General features: G+C 39.9%; 1 protein-coding gene across 6 annotated transcripts in view; it reads right to left on the bottom strand.

Annotated features, from left to right (window-relative positions):
- The window catches only part of trip12 (thyroid hormone receptor interactor 12), a 46,377-nt gene that overhangs the window by 4,816 nt on the left and 18,004 nt on the right, over positions 1-23,557 (bottom strand). For 4 of the 6 annotated variants that reach the window (XM_049483230.1, XM_049483231.1, XM_049483229.1 and 1 more), the window contains 31 exons: positions 23,167-23,272; positions 18,511-18,647; positions 17,815-17,898; positions 17,472-17,567; positions 17,069-17,220; positions 16,289-16,324; positions 15,746-15,841; positions 15,496-15,588; positions 15,204-15,365; positions 14,959-15,027; positions 13,739-13,904; positions 13,429-13,546; positions 12,628-12,784; positions 11,844-11,997; positions 11,424-11,652; positions 10,348-10,466; positions 9,977-10,181; positions 9,680-9,780; positions 8,678-8,852; positions 8,049-8,190; positions 7,739-7,930; positions 5,748-5,899; positions 5,434-5,591; positions 5,255-5,328; positions 3,959-4,158; positions 3,709-3,836; positions 2,638-2,789; positions 2,393-2,535; positions 1,952-2,108; positions 907-1,005; positions 674-788 (listed from right to left, as the gene is read on the bottom strand). In XM_049483230.1, the coding sequence (XP_049339187.1) occupies positions 674-788; positions 907-1,005; positions 1,952-2,108; positions 2,393-2,535; positions 2,638-2,789; positions 3,709-3,836; positions 3,959-4,158; positions 5,255-5,328; positions 5,434-5,591; positions 5,748-5,899; positions 7,739-7,930; positions 8,049-8,190; positions 8,678-8,852; positions 9,680-9,780; positions 9,977-10,181; positions 10,348-10,466; positions 11,424-11,652; positions 11,844-11,997; positions 12,628-12,784; positions 13,429-13,546; positions 13,739-13,904; positions 14,959-15,027; positions 15,204-15,365; positions 15,496-15,588; positions 15,746-15,841; positions 16,289-16,324; positions 17,069-17,220; positions 17,472-17,567; positions 17,815-17,898; positions 18,511-18,647; positions 23,167-23,272 (4,167 nt within the window). The remainder of the gene's footprint in view (positions 1-673; positions 789-906; positions 1,006-1,951; positions 2,109-2,392; positions 2,536-2,637; positions 2,790-3,708; positions 3,837-3,958; positions 4,159-5,254; positions 5,329-5,433; positions 5,592-5,747; positions 5,900-7,738; positions 7,931-8,048; positions 8,191-8,677; positions 8,853-9,679; positions 9,781-9,976; positions 10,182-10,347; positions 10,467-11,423; positions 11,653-11,843; positions 11,998-12,627; positions 12,785-13,428; positions 13,547-13,738; positions 13,905-14,958; positions 15,028-15,203; positions 15,366-15,495; positions 15,589-15,745; positions 15,842-16,288; positions 16,325-17,068; positions 17,221-17,471; positions 17,568-17,814; positions 17,899-18,510; positions 18,648-23,166; positions 23,273-23,557) is intronic. The other 2 variants (XM_049483232.1, XM_049483234.1) reach the window with 1 other exon arrangement.

Genomic DNA, 23,557 nt, shown 5'->3' with positions numbered 1-23,557 from the left:
GAGCACCTACTCTCGTAACACCTCTAACTAACTAACTACTTGTAACCTCATTTCCTTCTTCCCCTCCTTTCCTCCTCTATTCCACTCTTCCCTTTGGTCTCCTTTAGGCCCTGTCTAATAATGTTTTTGCCTTGAACTTCTTTGCCTCTATTGCTAATGTACATCTATATTGGTAAGTCGCTTTAAATAAAAGCGTCTGCTAAACGTAATGTAACACCTGCTAAATGTAACACCTGTTTACATGTTACCCATTTAAAGGTCTCATTTCATGTTTTTTTTTTCATTAACTTTGCAACAGTTTCTAATATGAATAAATGCAGGGAAGAACGGCAGGATTTTAACTCTTACTTATGAGTATTCATGACATGCAAACGTCTCGCCTCTGATTGGCTAACACTTTGACACTTCCTCTGAGACCCTGAAGTGGGCAGGGCCATAAATCCTAATTTACAGGTTGACCACAGTCTATTTTCTTTTGTTGGCTAATGCAGGCAATGGAGGTAGAAGAACAGTTTCACCTGCAGCATGCTTATGCAACTCTAAACGCTTTCTAGTCAAATGACAAAATTTAAAACAAAGCAATTAGAATAAATCAGCAAGTGGGTGGCCTTTAACATGTGACACCTATAAATCTAATCTGTATGTGTGTGTGTGGGTTTGTGAGTACGCTGACCTTTTGGGTTAGCAAGTGTGACCTCTTCTCCTCTCCACAGACCCAGATCAGCTCTCTGCAGCTCCTGAGACACCAAAGCATAAAACTCCAGTGTTGGGCCCAGACCCGTTCCCACCTGTGGTAGAGAGAGAGAATAATTCATTTATTACTAGAACTGTCACATGCATAGTATTAGTATGTGCATCAGTTTAATAATAATTATAAAAAAAAAAGAAAAAAAAAAAAAAGTTTACCTCGTTTTCGTACTGAATCTCCAGCATGGCTCTGGAGCTGCCCAGGTCCTGCATCACTGACTCCGCCTGCTTCAGCAGCTCCTCTCGGTTTATCGTCCTCTGCAGAAGAACACAGAACATTAGAGAGAACATTAGAGAACAAGAACTCTTAATGGAAAGAACATAACTTCTCCACTTAGAGAAAATTAGCCCTGTATAATAGACAAACCTCAGTTGAGTCAGTTTACCTTCGAATCTGAAGCTGGGAATGCTGCAACACACGAGCTGACACTGTACTGTACTTGTACCAGAACTTGGTGTACTGGCCTGACAATCCTTTACTAGTGTTTCATGGTAAATTCATTCACAATCTGTCCCAGATTATTATTGGGAAAACTGTGATAGATTTGTATTGTTAATGATGGAAGCTTATTAAACACTATACAATATTTTGCACATTCAAACACCATGGAACCACATCCACAAAGAGAGAGGTTGGGACAGTACTGTGTGTTTGACTTAACGACTTCATGACACAAATAAATAGAAGCCCTAATAAACTGTACAACACTATTGCTTTTACTTTTTACTATTCCTACTACTATAGCAGGAAATCTGACTTGTTGAGGCATTCTAGTAGAATTTTCCACTTTAAAAATACGCTTTAATTCAGTGACGCCTTAACAGCAGCTAAAAAGACTATAATATTTATTTGTTTTAATCCCAAAACAAGACTCTCAAAGCAATGGCTGTTATTCTTTTATGACATTGTCTCTCTTGAACAGACTACTGCAATGATAAACAAAGCTAAAGCTTAGTGGGATACTATTAAATCAACCCTTAAGGACTTGCTTTTATCTCATTAGCTAATATTAGACACTCCCCTTGTACATTTACTTTTCTACTTATTTTGTGTGACAGTGACTGAGATGGTTCACCATTTATATTTGTATCTATTTATGTTGTATTTTCTTTATATATTTTTGCTGAGTTGTAAATTCTATATTTTGTTAAAAAACATTTACAAAACTGATCACAAAAACAGTAATGTTTCTTTCTGTCTCACCTTCTTCCTGTCAAGTCGCGGGGCCACTCGGCTATCCTGCGAATCTGATTGGTTAATTTCAGGGTTGGTGTCCAGCAGCCGCTGCATAGCTCGGTCCCGGTCAAACGCAGTGACGTAAAACAGCATCTGCCGCGTGTCGAACGGGAAGAAGAACGGACTGAAAAGGAAAAGAATCTGGGTTTAGTGCTGATGACCAAAAAAAGTGCACAGATTACCAAAACCTCAAATCATTCCTGCCTCTGTCCAGTAGAGGGCAGCTTTTATCTTTATCGTGAATGTGAGCTGTTTAGAGGAGTGGGTTCATTTACAGAACTTTTATTCCACCACAAAGACACACACACAATAACTGTGTGTGTGTGTGTGTGTGTACACCACACAGTGTATGTGACAGATGGTGTGTGTTTATAAGTGTGAAAGAAAGTAATAAGTGTGTGTGTTTACCAGGTCTTTCCCAGTTCGGTGAGCCAGGTGGGGATGTTTCCTGTCATGATGACGAGCGGGTCCTGCAGCTGCCGGTTGGCCTTCGCTGTCAGTTTACTGTTAATGAACTCACTAGTGGGGATGATCTCCTTACACACAGCATTCTGCAGCAAACACACAAATACACACAGTATAGTGGTGATTAAGTGTTCACAAACAGTGTGAGAAATAAGTGAGTGCGTCTGTGGGAAAGTGTGTACACTCACTTCATAGAGGTAGAACCAGTATCTGCTAATAGAGTGCAGAACCCTCAGCAGCAGAATGACCTCCAGGGAGGGATCATCAAAAGTGATTCCCTCTGGAGGATCAGATATGAGGTACGCCTCCAACGGGTTTGAGACGCTTGGACATACACCATCTGCAACGCAACACAACACACAGAGACAGTGTTCTATCAGAACTAAGGGACGAAAATTAAAACTGCTTCCATTTTCTTACAACTTTCATTAGGAAATTAGGATTGATGATAATACTTCTCATAAGTTTTAAACTAACTATTCTAGAGCAAAAGACTTAAATTGTTATCCATTACAACACAGTTAGTTCCAACCCTGCAATGAGATTAGCTGAGAGGCGTTTTATGAGTGCCGTTATCAGCTGGTAATGAACTGTAACCGAAACTCTCCATGTACTACTCCGCCACATACAGATAACCTAGCAACGATGCAGCGCTTACAGGCCAAACAGTGGCACTGCTGAGCTGACCTACCACCGCAGTATAGCAGTGCCAATATTGCACGTTATAGCACGAACCTCAAGTGTATTATTGTTTAATTATATCACAATTAGTACCAAACCTGCAATGTGATTGGCTAAGAGGCGTTCTATAAATGCCATTATCAGCCGGTAATGCACTGTAACCAAAGCGCTCCCTGCTTTACTCCACCACATACAGGTAGCCTAGCAACAGCGCAGCTACAAACAGAGCAGCACTAGAATGGAACTATTTTGACTCCTGAGTTTTTAATAACCAAACAGATCATATTTTATTTTCGTACTCTTTAAATCAAAATCTTTGAATAAATAGCAATAATGGAACTGTGGAATAATTGCAATAATACATTTGAGGTTTGTGCTATAAAGTGTAATATTACACATTATAGCACTCCCTCTCGTGTTTTATTGCTTAAATAAACATTGACATAGCACCCCCTAGTGCACACTTAATAAAGCCTTTATCAGCTGACTGCAGAATGACATGATGGGAGACTCAGACCCAGTCAGTCTTCAAGAACTGCAGCAAAACGTATTGAGGTCTTTAATGGTTTTTTGTTTACCGTGCCACAACTCGTCCTGCTTCTTTGCATTGCGTGGGGAGGTCTTGGTGGGAGCAGTCTGAGCTCTGCCCCTTTTCCCTCCAACAGCGTCTTTACAACCATCCTCATCCTCCCTCACCGGCTTATACCTACACACACACACAAAACATCCATATACAAGCCATATAAACCACATTCAAAAATAAAAACACAGCCTGTTATTGAAATATACAGTGTGCGTGTGGGTTTGTGTTTCTCTCTCTATTTGTACCATATAGTGTGCGTTTTGGTCCATATTCCTGCACGTCCGAGTGGGTTAGCCTCGTCGTCAGTGCTCTCTCGCTCCTCCTCTGGCTGAAGGCTAAACTGTCTCACTGCCTGGTAGACAGTCATGTTGTAGGGCAGCAGTTGCTCTCCGATGTAAAACTGCAGCCGGTGCCGAACGCTGCCTGAGTTCAGGAACTGAGCAGCCTGCAGCAGAGGGGTCAACAGACAGTAAAGATACACACTCAACACTGGCACTAACAATAAACACCATTATTTTACACTATACATTATATTTATTTTCTAAACTATTTTTTATAATATAATCCAAAAACACACAAGAGCTATTAGAGACTGTATAACATTACAATCACTTGGGTAGCAGATGGGTGATTAGATGTGTGTAATATGTGAAGCTGGTATCTGCTGAAATATTTATTGAACTCCAGACGAGTGTTTAGGTGGCACCAGGCAACATTAACTGTATTTTATTAATTTCCCTTCATTACATTTGCAGACCTGCCAACCCTGAAAGAATTATAGAAGTACAAATCATTACGTTCACTTATGTGTGAACCATGTGACATACCAGATTTTCTTAAGCTTTAAATAATTGCTATTTGAAGGTAAATGTAAATAAAAGAATCAGTGTTGGATTGGCTAAATAAAGTTGTATTTATATTATCGGTGACAGTCACTTAAATTTAATTTTATGTTAAAATCATGATTTTTTTTTTTATGCTGGTAAGTGCCTGTATATTTGGAAGGGAGACAGAAATAATACTGTAATGTGGTTTAGGTGTGGCAGACTAGAGCTTTTTTTTTTTTTTTACTGTATTATAATATATCTAAGGCTATATTTTCTTAACTGAATCTTACTGAAGAAAATAAACGCTAGTGTAGCCTTATTTTCCGCCGTGCCATCAGCTCGTGTGTGCGAGAGACAGAGAGAGGTAGAGAAGTGAGTCCGAGAGGAAAAGAGAGAGAGAAAGAGCCTGAGAAGAGTCTTCAGCAGAATGACAGTGTGTTAACAATTTGGAGGAAAAAGAAGCGTGGACGAAAGGAGGAAAGTAGAAGATGGCTCAACAGATAGCTTGCTGTAATAGCGTCTGTGCTAACTGGTCATAAACCAGTGTTAAGCGTACCCACAACAGACAAACTCAGGCCGACATGGTGAAATAAATAACATTACAATAATAGCAACAATATAATAATTGCTATTAGATATAAAAGACCAGGATGACTGTAATAAGTCTAGACTTCAGCATAGAATTAAAAAAATATATATAAAAAATCATTATACCAATGATTCGTCAATTTCGTCATCTGAACCATCGTCATCACTGTCTTCATCCTCTTCTCTGATTCTGCCGTAACCTGCAGAGAGAGACGTCGGGTTAAAACATCTTAACTGTTTTTTTTTTTTTTTTTTTTTAAAGTTTCCCGAAAAGACTCACTTTCTCACCACACACGCACACCTACCTCTAACAACAAGATATCTCTCGATGGCCTGTACCAACGCCAGGGGGTCGATTTTAACAGGCCCTCCCTTCCACTGCTTGACGTTGGTGCAGTCTGGGTGTCTCTGCAGCTGGCACTTCAGCTGGTGTGTGTTAAAGAACTTCAGGGCTTGTGAACCTCTGAAAAAACAAAGAAGAAAGGAGGAAGTGTAAACCGAAAGAAACTACAAGAGACACACACACACTTGCACATTCAGTGTTTGGATGTGTATCTGCAATTCTCCAACTGAAAAGAACAAAACAGGACACCACAGACTCAGTATGTGTAAAAAGTACCTGCTGCCGTTTCCGTTGCCACTGGGAAAGTCGTGAACTTTAACGGGAAACTGCTCCATCTGACTCAGACAGCTGTTCATTTTGTGCACCAGTGCCAGCAGTGGACCGTTCTCTGTCGGCTCCAAGCGGAACAACGTCTCCTGCCCCGGCATCTGTGCAAGAAAACGCTGGCTTTAATGGCTTTCTATATCTGTGGTCCACATTTCCATCTAGCGACTAAAGGAAGAACTGCAAGGTCATGTGACTCAGAAGCCTCTGTCCATATACAAATCATATAATATACTGTATTAATAAACACTATCCACCCTTATAAAATACCCTATATATACATAACCATATCACAACACCAGCCTCACCCAGAGCATACCCAGCCCTCCCCATTCATAATTACACCTATACCAACATCCATACCATACATACCTCACACTCACCACCCTTACAAAACCTGTCATCCAACGCACTCTATCCATACCCTTACCATATCTACCCCATCCTCACCCATACCACACCCAACTCTCAGCTATGAATACGCATATGGCAGTTCCAAATTAATGTTAAAATACTGAACACACGATGGTGAGTTAAGATGCAGAGAAGGAATTTTATTCAGTCAGATGGGTTTTTTTTTTATACAAAGTTTAAAAAAAATGGTTTTCATCAGGCGTTTATTAAAATAGAACAAACAATATATAAAATATATTTTAAAAAAATAGACTGTCTGCACTATATTTCAGTTAAACATACCCTTTGATCTTGTTTTGCTTTATCTGAGGCATCTCTTTGGACACGTGTCCAAATTATAAAAAAAATTCTGAGTACTGTGGGCCCTAAATTGGTGATCAATATATGCTATATTACCTTTATAATAGTATATTTGGATGAAAAGTCTAGAGTTCACTAAGTTCTGTTAAAACAGGTGTCTGACCCTTTTTCTGAGGCCTGTACAGTCTGTACCAAGGCGCGAGGTGCTGGTCGAGGCGACCTTGGTTTTGTCTGACTTGTGCCAAAAGCCCCCACCGTTGTTCACCCAGACGTTGCTGACTCAGCTTTCTCTCACGAGAAGAGTGCCCAAGTGAAGAACAGGTGTGCCAAAAGCCCCCACCCAAATACTGTATAAAAGTGTGTGTATTCCTCTGTATTATCAGAAGACTGAAGCTTCCTGACCCTATCTGGCTGACTTCAAGAACAATAAAAGATCAACTTAGAACTTCGGAACGACTAGTCTTCTCCTTTCTTTAAACTTAAGGCACTCGTCTGTTTTTACCTTCTTTCTTTTGAACTTAGAACTTTTGTAGTGATGCATGACTAGATAAGTTTTAGAGCTCATTTTAGCTAGCCCAGGCTTCCCTTTCTGGGAGGCCTAGAAGAGTCGTGAAATTACGCACGACAGTACCCTGCTTGCTGCAAGTAAAAAGGTGATCACTCAGAAGTGGTTATATATTACACCTCAAATTCATGTGTGTTATGATGTTTATGAAATTTTTATAATGGAAACACTTATTCATTAAGAATTCAAAAATTTATAAATTTAAATGGCTAGTTTCTATAAGACGCCAATGACCAGATTTTTTGTAGACCTTGTGACCTTTGACTTAGATCTTTCCTTTGAAATTCCCCGCTTTTATTGTAATAAGTTCTTTGCATTTAAATAATTAAGTAAATAGATAATACAAAAATGGGGAAGCCAGAAATTAGACTTAAATTGTAAAGGAAATTTTCTCTCAATATCGTATCCAACCTGAAACAAAAATGGTACCATCATTGTTATTTTAGTTTATATAACATTATTGAGACAATTGTTTGAGATGTATGGAAATTGTGAGCATAATGAAAGTTTTTGTAGTATCTGTTTCTCTTTGATGGACTTCACTAATAAAATAAACATACTAAATACAAACAGCTAGAAGGTATTTTACCACCACAATTGCTTAGTAATTGCTATTAATGCAATGTAGTTCCACGTCCGGAAAACAGCCAGAGCTTAAACTCACAGGGCAGCCGTAGAAGATGTGCAGGAACCTCTTGATCCTCTGGTCTCTGCTGACCGTGTCTCTCTCGCTGTTCGAGGTCAGATAGAGCAGCAGCTGCTTCACTAGTCCACTGTGCTGGATCTCAAACGACGACACGTCCGACTCAGACACGATACTGCAGATCTCTACCAGACACTCCACACCCCGGTCAACCTGACCACGCACACACAGTTCATACCTCAGTTTGCATCAGATTAAAACATACACAAACACAATACACATTTAAAAAGAATCAGTCTGTCTGTGTGTGTGTGTGTGTGTGTGCGTGTACCTGCAGATGTAGTTGCTCTGTAGCAGTACAGAGTCTCTGCAGGACGTTGAGTGCTGGGTTGCTGCCGTCCACGTTCTCAGAGTTAAAATATCGTTCTACAAATTTACTGGCCTGCTCCTTAATCCACGCTTTAATCTTATCTCTGTAAAACAGAACAGCACAGCTTTAAAACAACAATTCTGACAAAGACAAATTAGACAAATTAATGTCCTTACCGTTCACAGATATCCATATGATTAAATTTCTAGTTAGTGGGGTTATCTTTTATGGCAATGCCATTTTGGTAAACTCAATGTTTGGCCATTTAAAATGTCTGGTAAATGGTTTTAATTCTGTTTTTTAGCGTCTTTGTAACTAACCTCATTTCTGTCCCTGTAGAAATCAGCTGTTAAACATGTTTACAGATGCCCTATGGTAAAACTACACTACCCAGTAAAACAAACCCTGTCACATCTAAAACATCACAACCCTTCTATAAACATGGAAACAAATGCAAACAGAAATAAGGCTTCAGACTTTGTTCAGACCTGCTGCGCACTTTAATCTACCTAAAGCCACTAATACATTTCAGTAAAAAAAAATCTGCACTTTTAAAAATCACACCTGCTGGAGGATGTGTGTTTGTGTACCTGTTATTAGAGACAGAGTCTTTGGGCGTGGCTCTGGCGAGGCCGCTGACCCCGGCCGTGCGGGATGGCTCGGAGTTGGCGCTGTTGGTCTGGGTTCCCAGCTTGCCCCAGGTTTTAGGGTTTAGACTGGCCAGGAAGGAGGATTTAGGGGACGCTGTAGTGGTTGGACTCTTAGCTGGAGAAAAACAAAATTTATACAGAAACATTAAAATAAATTTTTAATACAAATATATATTTTTTACTATTTTAATTGATCCTTAAAAAATAGCCACTGTCTGAATGCTCGAAAAGTGAGGGTCACAGATTTAATGCTCTGAACTTTGAATAAAGACATGAATAAAGAGCCCTCGATTTAGAACACCTAAGCTTTAAATGGTCCTGGCTGCTCCAGGCAGGATTGAACGGTACACACAAGTTTATATATATATATATATATATATATATATATATATATATATATATATATATATATATATATATATATAAATATTATATATATATATATATTTAATTTACCTAGCCAATGAGCTACCATTAATGCCCCCAATGTAACTATGATAATTTACGTTTAACAAACAAAACCTGTTCTAAAATGATCAAATGTATCTTTTCTGAATAAACCTCAGATAATGTATAACTATGAATCATGCATCCGAAGTAACATCACATTTACTTTGCACTTCAACATCAACTATAAATTTCTCACCAAGGGTGCACAAATGTTTGCTTAACACTCTATACACCCAATATACGTAAAATTTAAACCATCCTCATTATCACAGATTAACTAAATATGGTGAACTATGTTGTGATAGCTGTACAGGTTAAAGACATTTCAATGGTGGTTATGATAACTTGTAATAATAATAATCAGTGTGATTAAGGAAGACAGTTTACAGAACACCGATGGTAACCTATGAATGTGTAGAAAACAAAAGGTGTGGAGCAAAAATATGGAGACCAACAGTATTGAGAGTCACTAAACTATGTTAGAGCTCATACCCTGATTGTCCACTTTATCGTCGTCTCTGGGGGGAGAGTATTTGGGGCGGCGTGGTCCTCGCTTCGGCAGCCGCTTCCTCTTCAAAACATCACTCAGACGACTGAAACACAAACAGGAACACACTTAGGTTAATGGTGCAGTTATGCAGGGTTTTAAGGATTAGCTGAGAGATTGATTATTAAAAAACTTTCATAAATCTATGGGTCATTTTTATAAATGAATAATAACTACAGTCTGACAGTAGAGGAACTGTTGAGTGTGTGTGTGTGCGCGCGCGCGCGAGTGTGTGTGCGTACCCTTGCGGGCTGAGGTCCAGGGAGTCATCCATGCTATGCTGGAAGCTTGGAGAGCCGAGGTCCGGAGTGACGTTGGACGCGGCAGTGGTGGTTGCCGTTGTGATGGTTGTGGTGCAAAGGCTGGTGGTCCCACTTGTGCAAGCCTTGGGGGGGCTGGTGAAAAACGTCTCTGACTCAGCCAGGTTCTTCACCTGGTGCATCACACCTGGATAGACAAAGACAAAACTTTAGCGCACTTAATCTACATTTATTTACCCTGCATTTAATTCCCCTGAGACCCACTTACAGTGTCTAAGTTTATAAATCAAACATTCTTTATTTATTTAACGTTATACAAGCATGTTTGTGTATGTATGTTTTTGTTTTTTCACCTTCTCTTCTGAAATAGACGCTGAACACGTCAGGAAGTTTCTGCATGAGGATCTCTGCCATCTGCAGTGAGCCTACTACAATCTTCAGGTCCTGACTGGAGAGCATGGAGGCTATGTGACTGTAAAACATACCAAAACACAGATTCAGCACAACCATACACACATGGTGCCAGGTGCCACACCAAATCACACAAAAAAACTGATTTAAAAAAAGTTGAACTTTAACTGATAAAAAAGAAAAACGTTGAACATTTATTTGCCTTACATTTTAGCTTTCAACCAACTGTATACGGAAAATAAAATGAAAGGTTTCTCCAAAAAAAAAATCTCCTCATTCTTTGGTTTTACATTTATTTACCTAACAGGTGACACCGTACCTAATATGAATGTCACATTTTTTTTAAGTAACAGATTAAATAAAACAGCTCTATTAAGACTAATAAAAAATAACTAAAAACGAGCTTCAAGCAATGGATTCTAAAGTAGCACGGTCAGTATCTGCTAACTGAAGTAGTGTTAGTCCTTTTCTAGCATACAATAAATACAGTTTGAAATATCGGCAAAATCTAGGCATTCCTAGATTTGTCAGATGATTTAAATACTACTGATACTGATATATTTCTGATATCATTGTGCATACTTGCTAAATATAGAACGAGCTGTGTCTTAGATTCTGGTGAGATGCCAGTGCTAATACTGGCGCTGTCACCCTGCCACTTACATGCAATCATTTATATTTGTGGACGGTGAAGCGACAGCGATTTCAGAGTGAACTCGTGCCTGTGTTAGATTCTGGCTCTCTCTTCTTTACTAGTCGTTTACTATGCTGGTCAGATCTGTACTTCAGAGTCACTAGCCATACACTGATTATATGTTTCTGTTCTCTGTGCTCCATGAATCAAAAGAGAAACAATGCCATTTCTTTACCTTTTCTGAGATATACCCTTATATGAAGCGGTAACTTGAAATTATTATTTTTGAGCACTTATGTTACAATTAATCATAATGCCATGTATTGATAAAGTATTACAAACAAAAATGATATATCCCCGCCACAGACCTCTCTGGAGACTCACCTGGACACAGCGTGGTTGCGCAGGACGTCCTTCAGCAGCTCAGCATCTGCAAAGTAGATGATGCGGAGGATAGCTCTAAGGCACTTGTGTCTGACGGCAGGTCCGGCAGAGGAGCTGTAAACTTCATACAGCACACCGAACAGCGTCTTTATAAAACACTTTGCCAGCTCAGGGTCCTCCTTCATCAGCTGAGCGCGAGCGTCCTCACCACGCACCTCCAGATGACCTCCTGACAGACAGAAAGAAAGACAGGTTGAGAGAGAGAAAGAGGATTATAATTCAGCACACAGTTTGTTACTGTACCTTCAATACTGATATGTAACTGGGTTTAGCTGCTTCAGCAGTTACTAAAATGTGTGTGCAGGGTGTGTGTGTGTGTGTGTGTGTGTGTGTGAGCGTGCTCGCTCTTTGGTGTCTTACCAGTGTTGGGATTGGCCAGTGGGTTTGGTTTTCTCTGGATGCCTCTGGCTGTACCGGTGTCCTCGTTAATCTGCTGCATAGAGTTAAAGTCAATGGTATAAACACGGCCCAGCGTAGACAGACTGATCTCATCTTCACCGTTCTGGTGGGCCGTCTGAGAGAGAAAGAGAAAGAGGGACAGACGCCTAAGTTCGGCAGTGCTCCTTCTGACCTCTGCTGCTTCAGACTCAGAAGCCCACTGGAGTTAAACACAGGGACCAGTGTTCAGCTAAGTAGGGCTGCAACTAACATGTATCTTAATAATCAATTAAATGACTTTTTTTTTTTTTTTTTTGATTAATCGATTACTAATTGGAAGGATTTCTAGCATTTTATGTTGTAATGTTTAAAAGGAACACACATTATACCATATTTAAAAATATAAGACAACGGACCTTGTCCCTCACATTAGCTTTGCTGGTCAAATTGACACATTTATGGTGAAATTTATGGTAGAAAAGAACCCTACAGGGGAAAATGCTAGTGCTAACCAGTTCACCAAAATTGAGTGCGATATGCATTTACTAACAATGAGAAACATCGTGTTTAACTACTCTAGCAGGCTCTGGGAAAATTGAGTAAGGGGGAGGGAAAAATTAAATTAACGTTGACAACTAATTTAATAATCAATATTAACCGCATTGTTGTTGCAGCCCTACAGCTTAGCCTTATTTAACTCTGTCCCTCACACACACACACACACACACACACACACACACACACACACACACACACACATACGTACCTCAATGATGCGGCTGTCGATGCGGTTGTAGGGATGCCAAAGGCCACGGTCATCCCTCCACTGCCAAACAGCACCTTCTGCAGTGTGGGCACTGCCCTTTTTGAGCATGGCATCAACCGCAAAGATGCCCTCTCTAGGGAGGCACGGCATCAGCTCACTAAAACACACACACAGAGACACACAAGTAAGTGAAGAGCTGAATCTAGAAAATTGTTGATGATAACTAAATATAAATATAGAATAGTAAAAACTGAAGAAATATAAAAAGGCTAAAACATTTACAATCATTAAATGTTATATTTCAAAAGTAAAATTGTTTTATTATTTTTATTTTTCCCTCCATTTTCTGCCCAAGTTATGTGAAGTCAGCCACCGCCTCTTTTCGAACTGCTGAGTTCGAAAATTGCCGAGTAGCATCACAGCACGCACGGAGGAAAGAGCAGCGACTCCGTTCTGATACATCAGCTCACAGACGCCTCGTGCTGCGAACATCACCCTTTGGAGTGATGTGGGGAGAGAATGCAATCTACCCACCCAGAGAGAGCAAGGTCAATTGTGCTCTCTCAGGGCTCCATTAGCCGATGGCAAGCTTTATGAACAGGATTCGAACATGCGATTTCCTGATTATAGTGGCAGCGCTTAGCCTGCTGGATCACTTGGAGCCCCATGACTAAGTTTAGGAGTCTGAAACAGTCTAAAATAGTGTAAAATTGTCAAAAAAATGTAAAGGTTGGCAGCACGTTTCATAAAATGAACTACAAATAGAACCACACGCATGAAATGAGGTGAGCAGAAAGTTACCATATAAGCGATGTGAGCTCGTAAAGTTCCTGGGGGCTTCTGGGTACCAGATCAATCTGCTCCTGACAGCTCCCGTTAGATGCTCCACAAAGCAGAAAGCGCAGAGTTTCTGCAATATCTAAAACACACAAACTCACTTTATTAAAATGTGCAGAGTCACATGTTAGTACCATCAAGACTGGAGTTATATCGGTGAGGGTTAAATTTGATCTCACTAACAAAACAACATGACATGACAACCCTAATGCTGAGAACAACTCAACCTGAACAACCTATAAGATGAAGGTTTTAAATCAAACGTGTTTCTTACTCTGCTTCATCAGCTGGACTGCAAGGGATGGGCAGTTGGAGCACATGAGGGAGAACATGCGGACCACCATAATGAACATCCCGGAGCTCAGTATGGGTGGAGTGACCACCAACAGCTGCTGGATGTTGGTCAGCAGGTCCCGGGATGCGACCTGCTGCAGCAGATTCTATAAAGGGCAAGAGATCAAAAATAGCCACATTAGGGACAGACCCATCTCTATATTTAAAATTCAGGAGTGCTGGAATTTCACATTAGATAGTTAGTAGTGATTTAAAACACACTGTGTAAAAAAAAAAACTGATGATTAAGTTTAAGGGTGTGCAAAGCTTTACTGACGATAAAGTGACTGCGTGTAAAGAATCAGTGCAGTTAAACAGGCTGTGCGTAAAGGTTCAGAGACAGTAAAGGGGCTGTTGGTAAAGGTTCAGTGACAGTAAAGGGGCTGTTGGTAAAGATTCAGTGACAGTAAAGGGGCTGTTGGTAAAGATTCAGTGACAGTAAAGGGGCTGTTGGTAAAGATTCAGTGACAGTAAAGGGGCTGTCGGTAAAGATTCAGTGACAGTAAAGGGGCTGTTGGTAAAGATTCAGTGACAGTAAAGGGGCTGTTGGTAAAGGTTCAGAGACAGTAAAGGGGCTGTTGGTAAAGATTCAGTGACAGTAAAGTGGCTGTTAGTAAAGATTCAGTGACAGTAAAGGGGCTGTTGGTAAAGATTCAGTGACAGTAAAGGGGCTGTTGGTAAAGATTCAGTGACAGTAAAGGGGATGTGGCGTAATGATTCAGTGACAGTAAAGGGGCTGTTGGTAAAGATTCAGTGACAGTAAAAGGGCTGTGTGTAAAGATTCAGTGACAGTAAAGTGGCTGTTGGTAAAGATTCAGTGACAGTAAAAGGGCTGTGTGTAAAGATTCAGTGACAGTAAAGGGGCTGTTGGTAAAGATTCAGTGACAGTAAAGGGGCTGTTGGTAAAGATTCAGTGACAGTAAAGGGGCTGTGTGTAAAGATTCAGTGACAGTAAAGTGGCTGTTGGTAAAGATTCAGTGACAGTAAAGGGGCTGTGCGTTACAATTAATTGAAGTTTAAGGGGCTGTGCATAAAAACGTTCAGTGACAGTAAAGATTCTGTGACGTGTGTAAGGAAAGGAAATGTGTAAAGGTGTTCCATAATGATATAAGGATAAAGAATAAGAATAATCTTTCACAGAAAGTGTATTTTAGGGCTCACCTCTTCATGCTGAAAGTTGTCCACCAGCCGGGCAAAACACAGACATGTGCTTTCCACAGATTTCTTATCCTTCAGGAGAAAATAGAAGAGTGAGCTCACACATTAGAGATAAAAATACCACTAACACCAATTTCATGCCCATAATCTTAACCGTAAACAGTTTTATATAAGAAAATGACAAAAGCATAAAGCCTTATTAATGCAGAGTAAAGTGTGAATGTTATGTAATTGCATGTAAGTCTAACCTGGTGTGTAAGTCTCTGGGTGAGCAGAGGCAGAGAGTCGGCCACGAAGTGGAACTCATCTGGAGTTATACTCTGACAGCAGTTAGCGGCTATAGCTAACGCATTCCTCTGAGCGTTAATGCTGAAAAACTCCAGATACAGCAAACAGTCCGCTAACCCGCCCTGAAGGGAGAGGGGGAGACATTGCAACATCATAGTTATTAGTCCATTGAGATTATGAGCTCATTCATACTGGTAACTCTTTCACACACACACACACACACACACAACAGGGAGTGTGTTATGTACTCACAGCCTGCAGGATGGCCTTGCTGTGCCGCCGTGACAGCATCTCCAGAGCGGTCAGAGCCTGCTCCGCCACATCAATAAACTGGATCACCTGAAGCTGCAGGCACACAGTTGCACACACAAACTTGATTGAAACATTTTACATAACATTTTCATATAATTAACATTAACTAATTTATTTACAGAATTGTTTTGTTGTCAAAATGTACAAAACCATAACCAACAGTTTAAAAATTGAGTACTTTAACTCTTACCTTTTCCAGGAAGACTGGGATTGCATCCACCACAACAGCGGAGGAGCGAGGCAGGGCCTCCATCATATAGGTCAGAGCACGAGAGGCATGGTTCATCTGACAGTGAAACATAGACAGACACAGCATTTAGAAAAACATCCAAGTTAGGACCACTGTGAGGAAAGTTTAAAACATGCAAATGTTCTAACTAGGGGTGGCACGAAACCACTATTTTCAGGTCTACTGATACTATGGCCCTGTAGAATATCACTGAGTTGAAATTGTGAAACTCATATTTTGGGATAACGATATAAATGAATAGCAGACCTTAATAAGTTAAGAAACGTTGGCATGTACACTAGAACACATGTAGGCTTGGGTTCTTCAGATAAGCACTTATATATTGGTGTAAACTAAAGGAGCACATCAGATTCATTAGACTTTTTCCACTTCTGATATTCAACCCATTGATTTCAGCCATCATCTGACAAATACAGGTTCTTCGTTTCAGATCGGCACACCCCACTAGTTTTGACTCATGAAAAAGTGAAGCTGCGTACTCACAATATCAAAATTATGCTCCATCTGTAACAGTGTGATCTGTGGAGAGAGAACATGAGGGAACACTAAAACAAAAACATTAAACAAAGCTGCTAACACAATTACATTACCTGCTGCCTGTAATAAGTAAAAAATGTAATTAGGACATTAAATGACGTTAAATCAAGAAGCAAATGATAACTAATAATAATGATAACAGTATAAGCCCACTTGTAGTTTTTTTCTGCAAATATATATGGGCCAAATATATTTTTTTAAACATAAATCTTAATCTAATTTAAACCTGGAGATCCAGATCCAGCCATTATAAATAAACTTTCCTCCAGCTTATATAACATCAACCTACTATTCTCTTAAGGGCAAGAAGCAGTGCATATAGCATATAGCAATCTTTTGACAAATATCACAGCTAAATATTTACTGCAGCAGGTAAATGTCTTCCAATTAAGGATTTTTACCAATTTGTACTGATAAAAAAAATATATACATATATATATTTGTCATAGCTTGACCAGAGTGCAAGGAGCCCATGCCTACTGAATGTTGGGACAATCTTAATAAGACAATTAAGGTCAGTGAATGTGTCACTTCAACATACTGCTATTTTCACAATAAAACACTAAACTTAAGCATAAAGTAAAAAAAAAAGTTCATATTTAATTTCAGGTTCATATTTAATCTTGAATTTCTTTCGAGATCAATTAATATTCTCTTCATATAACTGTTCACAATAACAGCCCAAAAGCACCCAACCCTTCTTCAGAGAAAAAGCAGCAGACTGACCAGGGCAGGGACAACACTCTTCACGGGGAAGCCGCCCAGTGTCTCCTCGTTACCCATCACCAGCAGCTGGCACATCTCTATAGCCGCTTGAAGCTGCTGAGACTCATCACCTGTAGCCTGCAATCCCTGCAGCAGCTGCTGAGCTTTTGAACCTAGAGAGAGGGAGAAGAGGAACAAAAAGAAAGAACCATCAGGAACCAGCATTCACAGTAATTCTGAGGTATTAGGTTAATTATTCTTGCTTTATAACAAACAGTATATATATGAAAATGAAAAGGCAAGTCTTCAATCAGAAGTCACAAATGTAATTTTATTTATTTATTTATTTATTTAGCAGAATGCAATAAAGAGTAAAATGGCACCACTGGTGTCGTAAAGTGTAAGGTATCTATATTGTACTCACTGGCACCGCTGCCAATGGTGCGGTGAAACAGTTGGGACATTCGAGGTCCAAGGGGCCCAAACAGGTGAGGGGGGAGACCACGGGCCTCCAGTAGGGCTGTAGTGCAAAAAAAGAGATAAAATCTTCAGAATTTACAATGCCACAGATTTCAGCTTTGTACTTATACAGCGTCAGACCCACACAACAGAATTAAGTCTATTAGAGAGTCTCCTCCTATTTCCTCAATTACAAAAAACATCCCAGAAACCAGTTACACAATACAGATGATCATTGGCAGTGCATTTCATCTAGCTGAGAAAAGCAGAGAGAAAAATAGTGAATTAAGGAAGAATTTGTACTGTACCTTGTAATCGGCCCATTTCAGAGTCATCCGACTCGCTCTCTCCAGATGTGGTCATACCCACAGCTCCGGCCACTGAGCTAGAGGCTTGAGAGGGATAAATATGTTCAGTGTCTACGCTTTTCTTATGGCGTAATAACAAAAACGACAAAAATACATTATAGACAAACAATGTTGGGCTACAGTCGTTGTTCAGCTACAGTCGTGTCCAGAGAAGCCAGTCTCGGGGTACAGCCGTTGCTCTGCTACAGCCGTTTTCAGACAAGTCAGTCTTGGGCTACAGTCGTTTTCAGCTAGTCATTTTCAGACAATCCAATCTTGGGCTACAGTCGTTTTCAGCTACAGTTGTTTTCAGCTACAGTCGTTCAGGCAAGCCAGTCTAGGGCTGCAGTCGTTGTTCAGCTACAGTCGTTTTTTCAGACAAGCCAGTCTTTAGCTACAGTCGTGTTCAGACAAGGCAGTCTTTAGCTACAGACATGTTGTTAATTTTTGGGGGGTTTTGGGCTAATTCCAGGTTTTAGACAAACTGTGTTGGGTTATACACTTGTTCTGACAAACCTGCATCAGTCTACAGTCTGGTTCAGATAAACCTGCATCAGTCTACAGTCTGCTTTAGATAAACCTGTATCAGTCTACAGTCAGGGCTATGTGACCCTTTCTGAGATATCTTTCTGCCACTCCAGACAGTCTCTGGTGTACCTGAAGCTCCCTGGGGCGTCTCCTCTGTTCTTGCTGCCGACGAGTTTGCTCCATCCTGGTTGTTGTCGGAGTCGGCCATTTTGTCCTGTCGGCGAGTATCGGCTGCCCCGCGCTTTCCCAGGCCAGAGCCTCGCCGACTAAGAGAAAAAGAGAGAGAGGGAGAGACGGAGGGAGAGGGTAAGAGGACATTCATTTCCATTAATACACAAAAAAAAAAATACAAAAACCTTTGACACCAAATTCCTCACAGCTCAGAACATCTCTCTCTACACACAAAAAAACACTGCTGCGACCAAACCCTGATCAGAGCAACTGAACCACTTTTTAGAATTGTCAGTATTAACTTCTGTGCAACAAGCAAATCTGCATAGTTATTTACACTTGGCTATGGGATTTCAGTGCGACTGTGCTAGCAATTAAACAAAGACGCATTGAATGTAAGCATAAATAGATATAGCTAAAACCGAAAGTAATATTCACAAAGTGAAAAAACATGTAAAAAATATTCTCCACAGGCTTACTAGAGTCTTTAAACAGGAAGCAATGTTTCCTGTCTAACATTCACTGCTTGATCACTTACACGCAGGACATAGTTCATTTTATTCCCAGGGTTAAAAACTAACGACAGTATGCTGCTGTGCATTACATCATCTATCCCAGTAACACTACCCACCTCTCTCCAGCCTCACCTCCCTCTACAGCGACAGTGTGAAATAGGAGATTTATTCATTTACAGAGTGTGGTTTAATCAATAATTGATAACTAACCGCAGAGCCCAACAATACAGTGCACCATTAAATACACATCACTGTTTCTACACAACTGCAGATTTTAAGATTATTTTGAACCTCTATGGCATGAAATAGATTATTAGATTGTTGGGGGGAATTGTTTTCTTCTGGATTTTTTTTTCAGACCAGGACAAGCTGGTTATTTGAATCACCATCCTTTATCATGATGACCCTAACAAAAGTAAATCTACAAAATGTCGCCCAAAGCAGCAAATGAAAGGAAAACTTGCTTTAGTAAGTTTAAAACAAGAGTGTAAGGATATAAAACAGCCAACTTTTTAGTCCCCACACGGGCTGTATTCGGAATGGCATACCAGATACTACTCGCGTACTAAATCTGCCTAAAGCCAGTATGCAGTACACAGTATGTGACCAAACTGAGGATCTGTAGTGCACTACAGGTACCCGGATGGTGTACTACTCCGCTCCGATTCCGCAGTGTGCATGGAGAGCTATCTTCGCGGTGTACTGCATCCCAACATGCATTGCGACTGGCTTCTCCAGCTCGCTTCAGAAAAAAACAAGATGGAGGCGAGTGCGAGAGATTTTAAAATTTTATTAATAAATATATTTTTAAATTAAGGGAATTATTTTGGAAAGTATTGGCTCACCGCTGTCGAGCCCCCTCCGCTGCCGCGGCCGAGCGCTGTCCGCCGCCGGGACTCTCCGCTGCCGTGCGTTCTCCGCGGGTGGGGACCCTCCGCTGCCGCGGCCGCGCGTTCTCCGCGGCGGGGACCCACCGCTGCCGCGACCGAGCGCTTTCTGCGGGCGGGACCCTCCGCTGCCGCGACCGAGCGCTTTCCGCGGCGGGGACAGCGGAGGGTCTCGACAGCGGTGAGCCATTACTTTCCTTGATGCAGTAAATTATTCCCTCAGTTTTAATAAATTATTCTGTTATTTTAATAAATGATTCCCTCAGTTTTAATAAATGATTCCCTCAGTTTTTATAAATTATTCTGTTACTTTAATAAAAAATTCCCTCAGTTTTAATAAATCGTTCTCTTTATTTAATAAATAATTACCTTTGTTTAATAAATCATTCTGTTGATTTTATAAATAATTCCCTGTGTTTAAATACATATTTTTCTTTTAAATAAGGGAATTAATTGAATACAAATTAATAAAATTGTTTGATTTGTGTTGAGATTGTGTAAATATGAATGAAAGTTTGTTTAAATGTTTTCTTCTTGTTGGTACTTACATAGATGAAAATAGTAATCTACTAAAATAAATAGAAAAACATATTTAAATATAACTGGAACATACTTGGGTTGTGGGGGCTGCTGCTAATTGGTTGTTAGAATTGGGTTAGCTGCTAAACTCTAAAATAAAAGCAGCAATTGCTGTTCTGGACAGTATGCAGATCTCATTAGTTTTAATAATGAAAAGGTAGGACATTTTTCATGTTCTTTCTGTTTACTCACTCTGAGGAATTCGGAGCACTACAGAGCACTGACTGGTGTGTCACAGGAGGACCGTGTAGGGTACTACAATCAAAAGTGTTACAGTACCGAATACTACATACTGGGCAGCGTGTAGTATGCAGTACATACTAGTGCAGTATGCAGTACGCAGTATAGTAGTATGCCGTTCCGAATACAGCCATATTCTTGCACATATGCATATTTTTATTTATGACCCACTTATACGCCTCTTGGTAGTATTGGACAAAGAGATACCTTACATTAAATTAAAAATCAAATAAATAATTACATACAAAATAAGTTTAGTATGGAATAGTGTAATAACCAAACGATGGTTTGTTGCCTTAGGGCAACATCATGCCATAGAGGGTTAAACAATGCAAGAACAAAGTATTGGTGGAGGTCACATTAGCAAAATGTGGAAAAACCTCAATTGGAAACTGTTTCAGATGGTCACAAACAACCCAAGAACCACCAAGGCACGGTGGTGGCAGCAGCATCATGCTCTGAAGACGTTTTGCTGCCAGTGAAACTGGCACTCTGCACAATATGGATATTATAATGAAGGAGAGGTACCTCAGAAAATTTCAGATAACTTCATCCAAATCTCCTTAATGGTAATGAAACACAACACACAAAAGGTTCTTAGGAACTGAATAAAAACTGCCATCATTATGAATTTGGAACAACTTTTCCAAACTCCTGACTTCAACCATTTTAGAAATATGTGGACAAATTTAATAAAAGACTACAGATCTGGCGAGAAAAAACAAATATCCAACTAGAACTTCAACAGCTTGTTAATAGGTAACAAAAGCATCTGGTCAAGGTGCAGCCTGCTAAAGAACATTTCTTTTTTTGTCCTGGGCAGAATAAGTGACATTGTGTCAATATAAAGATAAGAATAAACCTTTAATTAGGATATTAGTTCAAATAAAAAAAACTATGAAAAATACTGTCATGACCTTTGCGCCCATGACTGTGTTGAGAATTTAAAGGTTAAAACATTGTCTTATAAATCATGGAAACTATCAATTAAGGGTTAAAACATTGTTGTCCTATAATCATACAAAATACTTAATGAAAAACCAATCAGGATAATCCATTAGTGATTTTAATAAGGTTTACTCAATATGTTAATCAATCAATATGTTACCTGTATTCAAAAGGGAATTATTTAGCACTTTGTAATCTTTATTCATGTTGGTGATCATATGTTAACAGACACAGTACTCTTTAGAATCATATAACAAATGTAGTTTAATTGAGTTTGCACAAGAATGTTTCACAACACATGTGTAGCCATCTGTGGTTAGTTAGACCTTGAGAGTGAGGGAGGTTGACCCGTCCCCTCAAACCAAAGATAAGGAGGGAACTTCTACTGAAATTGTGTTGCCAGAACCAGGCGGGAGGACAATAGATTTATTATACCGAAGACGTAGGTGGCAGGCAGGCACGGGGTCATATCACGATAGGATACAGTTTATGGGACCAAACCTTCTTCACTCACACCATAGTGGGATGATCTATATAATCTTGTGTATGTCATTTGGTTTTAGAACATTCTCCTTGACTCTCTGAGCGGAGCATTGTTCCCGGAAGATCTTCTGAAATAAACTGTTAAATTTGCTGAAAACTTGGTATCCTGACTCCTCTTGACTTCTCTACTCATCTCAACCATTTAAAAGAATTCAGGGGGAACGGACTGGAAATGGCGCTGTTAAGGGTAGTGCGGATTTTCCCAACAACTGTTTCAAAATTTCCAACTTAAACCAAGTCACAAAATTCCCTTTTATTTCAGAAACAAAAGTGAAACAGAACAAAAGAAAAAAAAAAGAAAAAACGTCATATCTGAATACCCCAGCAATTCATGGGTAAGGTGATTCAGAATATGGCCACTAGTGCTGGACGACTTGTTTTTCAGATGAGCACAGAATTGGTCCTTGGTACGGAATCATTTAAAACTCCCAGAAACCCTGGATATGAGGTGTGAAAATAATTCCAGAGCAATTCAGCACTTTTCAATACTTTAATACTGTAGCTTAACAGATAATATTAACGCACATTGAAATTAACAATTTATTTGTTAACTGGAGACCCAAAGAAACTGTGTTTCAATCAGCCACTTTAATACTTCAGTTCTGTGGCTTCCAGGACAAATTGTAAATTGATATTAAACGTTTTAGAGATCTCTTTGAATACTTTGAGTATTTTAGGTTTGTTTATAGGTCTTTAAAAAGCCTAGCTTTGCAAACTATAGAAAAAGTAATAATAAAAACGCTGATACACTGTAAAAGTCAGAATTTAGTGCTTATTTTTTAAGTGATTAAAATTTCCCGTCGTATGCAGAGTCCATGCTTTAAGAAGGTAGTGGAAAAGGCAGGAGGCCTGGAGTCATGAACATGTACTTTGTTACAGTTACCAGTCGGTGATGGGTTTACCTGGTGCTGGCGCAGGAGCCCGTGGTCTTCTGGCGTGTGCTCCTCCTAAAGCTGGGGAGCTCTGCTGGGGGAGACTCACTACGCTTCTTACTGGACTTCCTCAAACCTAAAAACACATACAAACAACACAATATTAGAAAAATCTGAGCTGTTTCAGTTTCTATGATCCAATACCTTGGCATCTCTCATTTATTGAGCCCACAGTCCACAAGCCATTCAAACCAAGCCTGTAAGTGTACGCTGAAAATCAAACTTTAAAACTGCCAACAGCACTGTGACACCAGACCGTTTGACTTCCACAGCACTGCATCGTTATCCAGCCAGGACAACCTATTTAATATCACCTCACATGTATTTAATGCTCTATGGCATGATGTTGCCCTCAAGCAAC

The sequence above is a fragment of the Astyanax mexicanus genome, chromosome 9 (genome assembly GCF_023375975.1).
Source record: "Astyanax mexicanus isolate ESR-SI-001 chromosome 9, AstMex3_surface, whole genome shotgun sequence".
In the NCBI taxonomy this organism is placed as follows: domain Eukaryota; kingdom Metazoa; phylum Chordata; class Actinopteri; order Characiformes; family Acestrorhamphidae; genus Astyanax; species Astyanax mexicanus.
The sequence above is the reverse complement of the archived record's forward strand: the minus strand, read 5'-3'. Positions and strand labels throughout refer to the sequence as shown.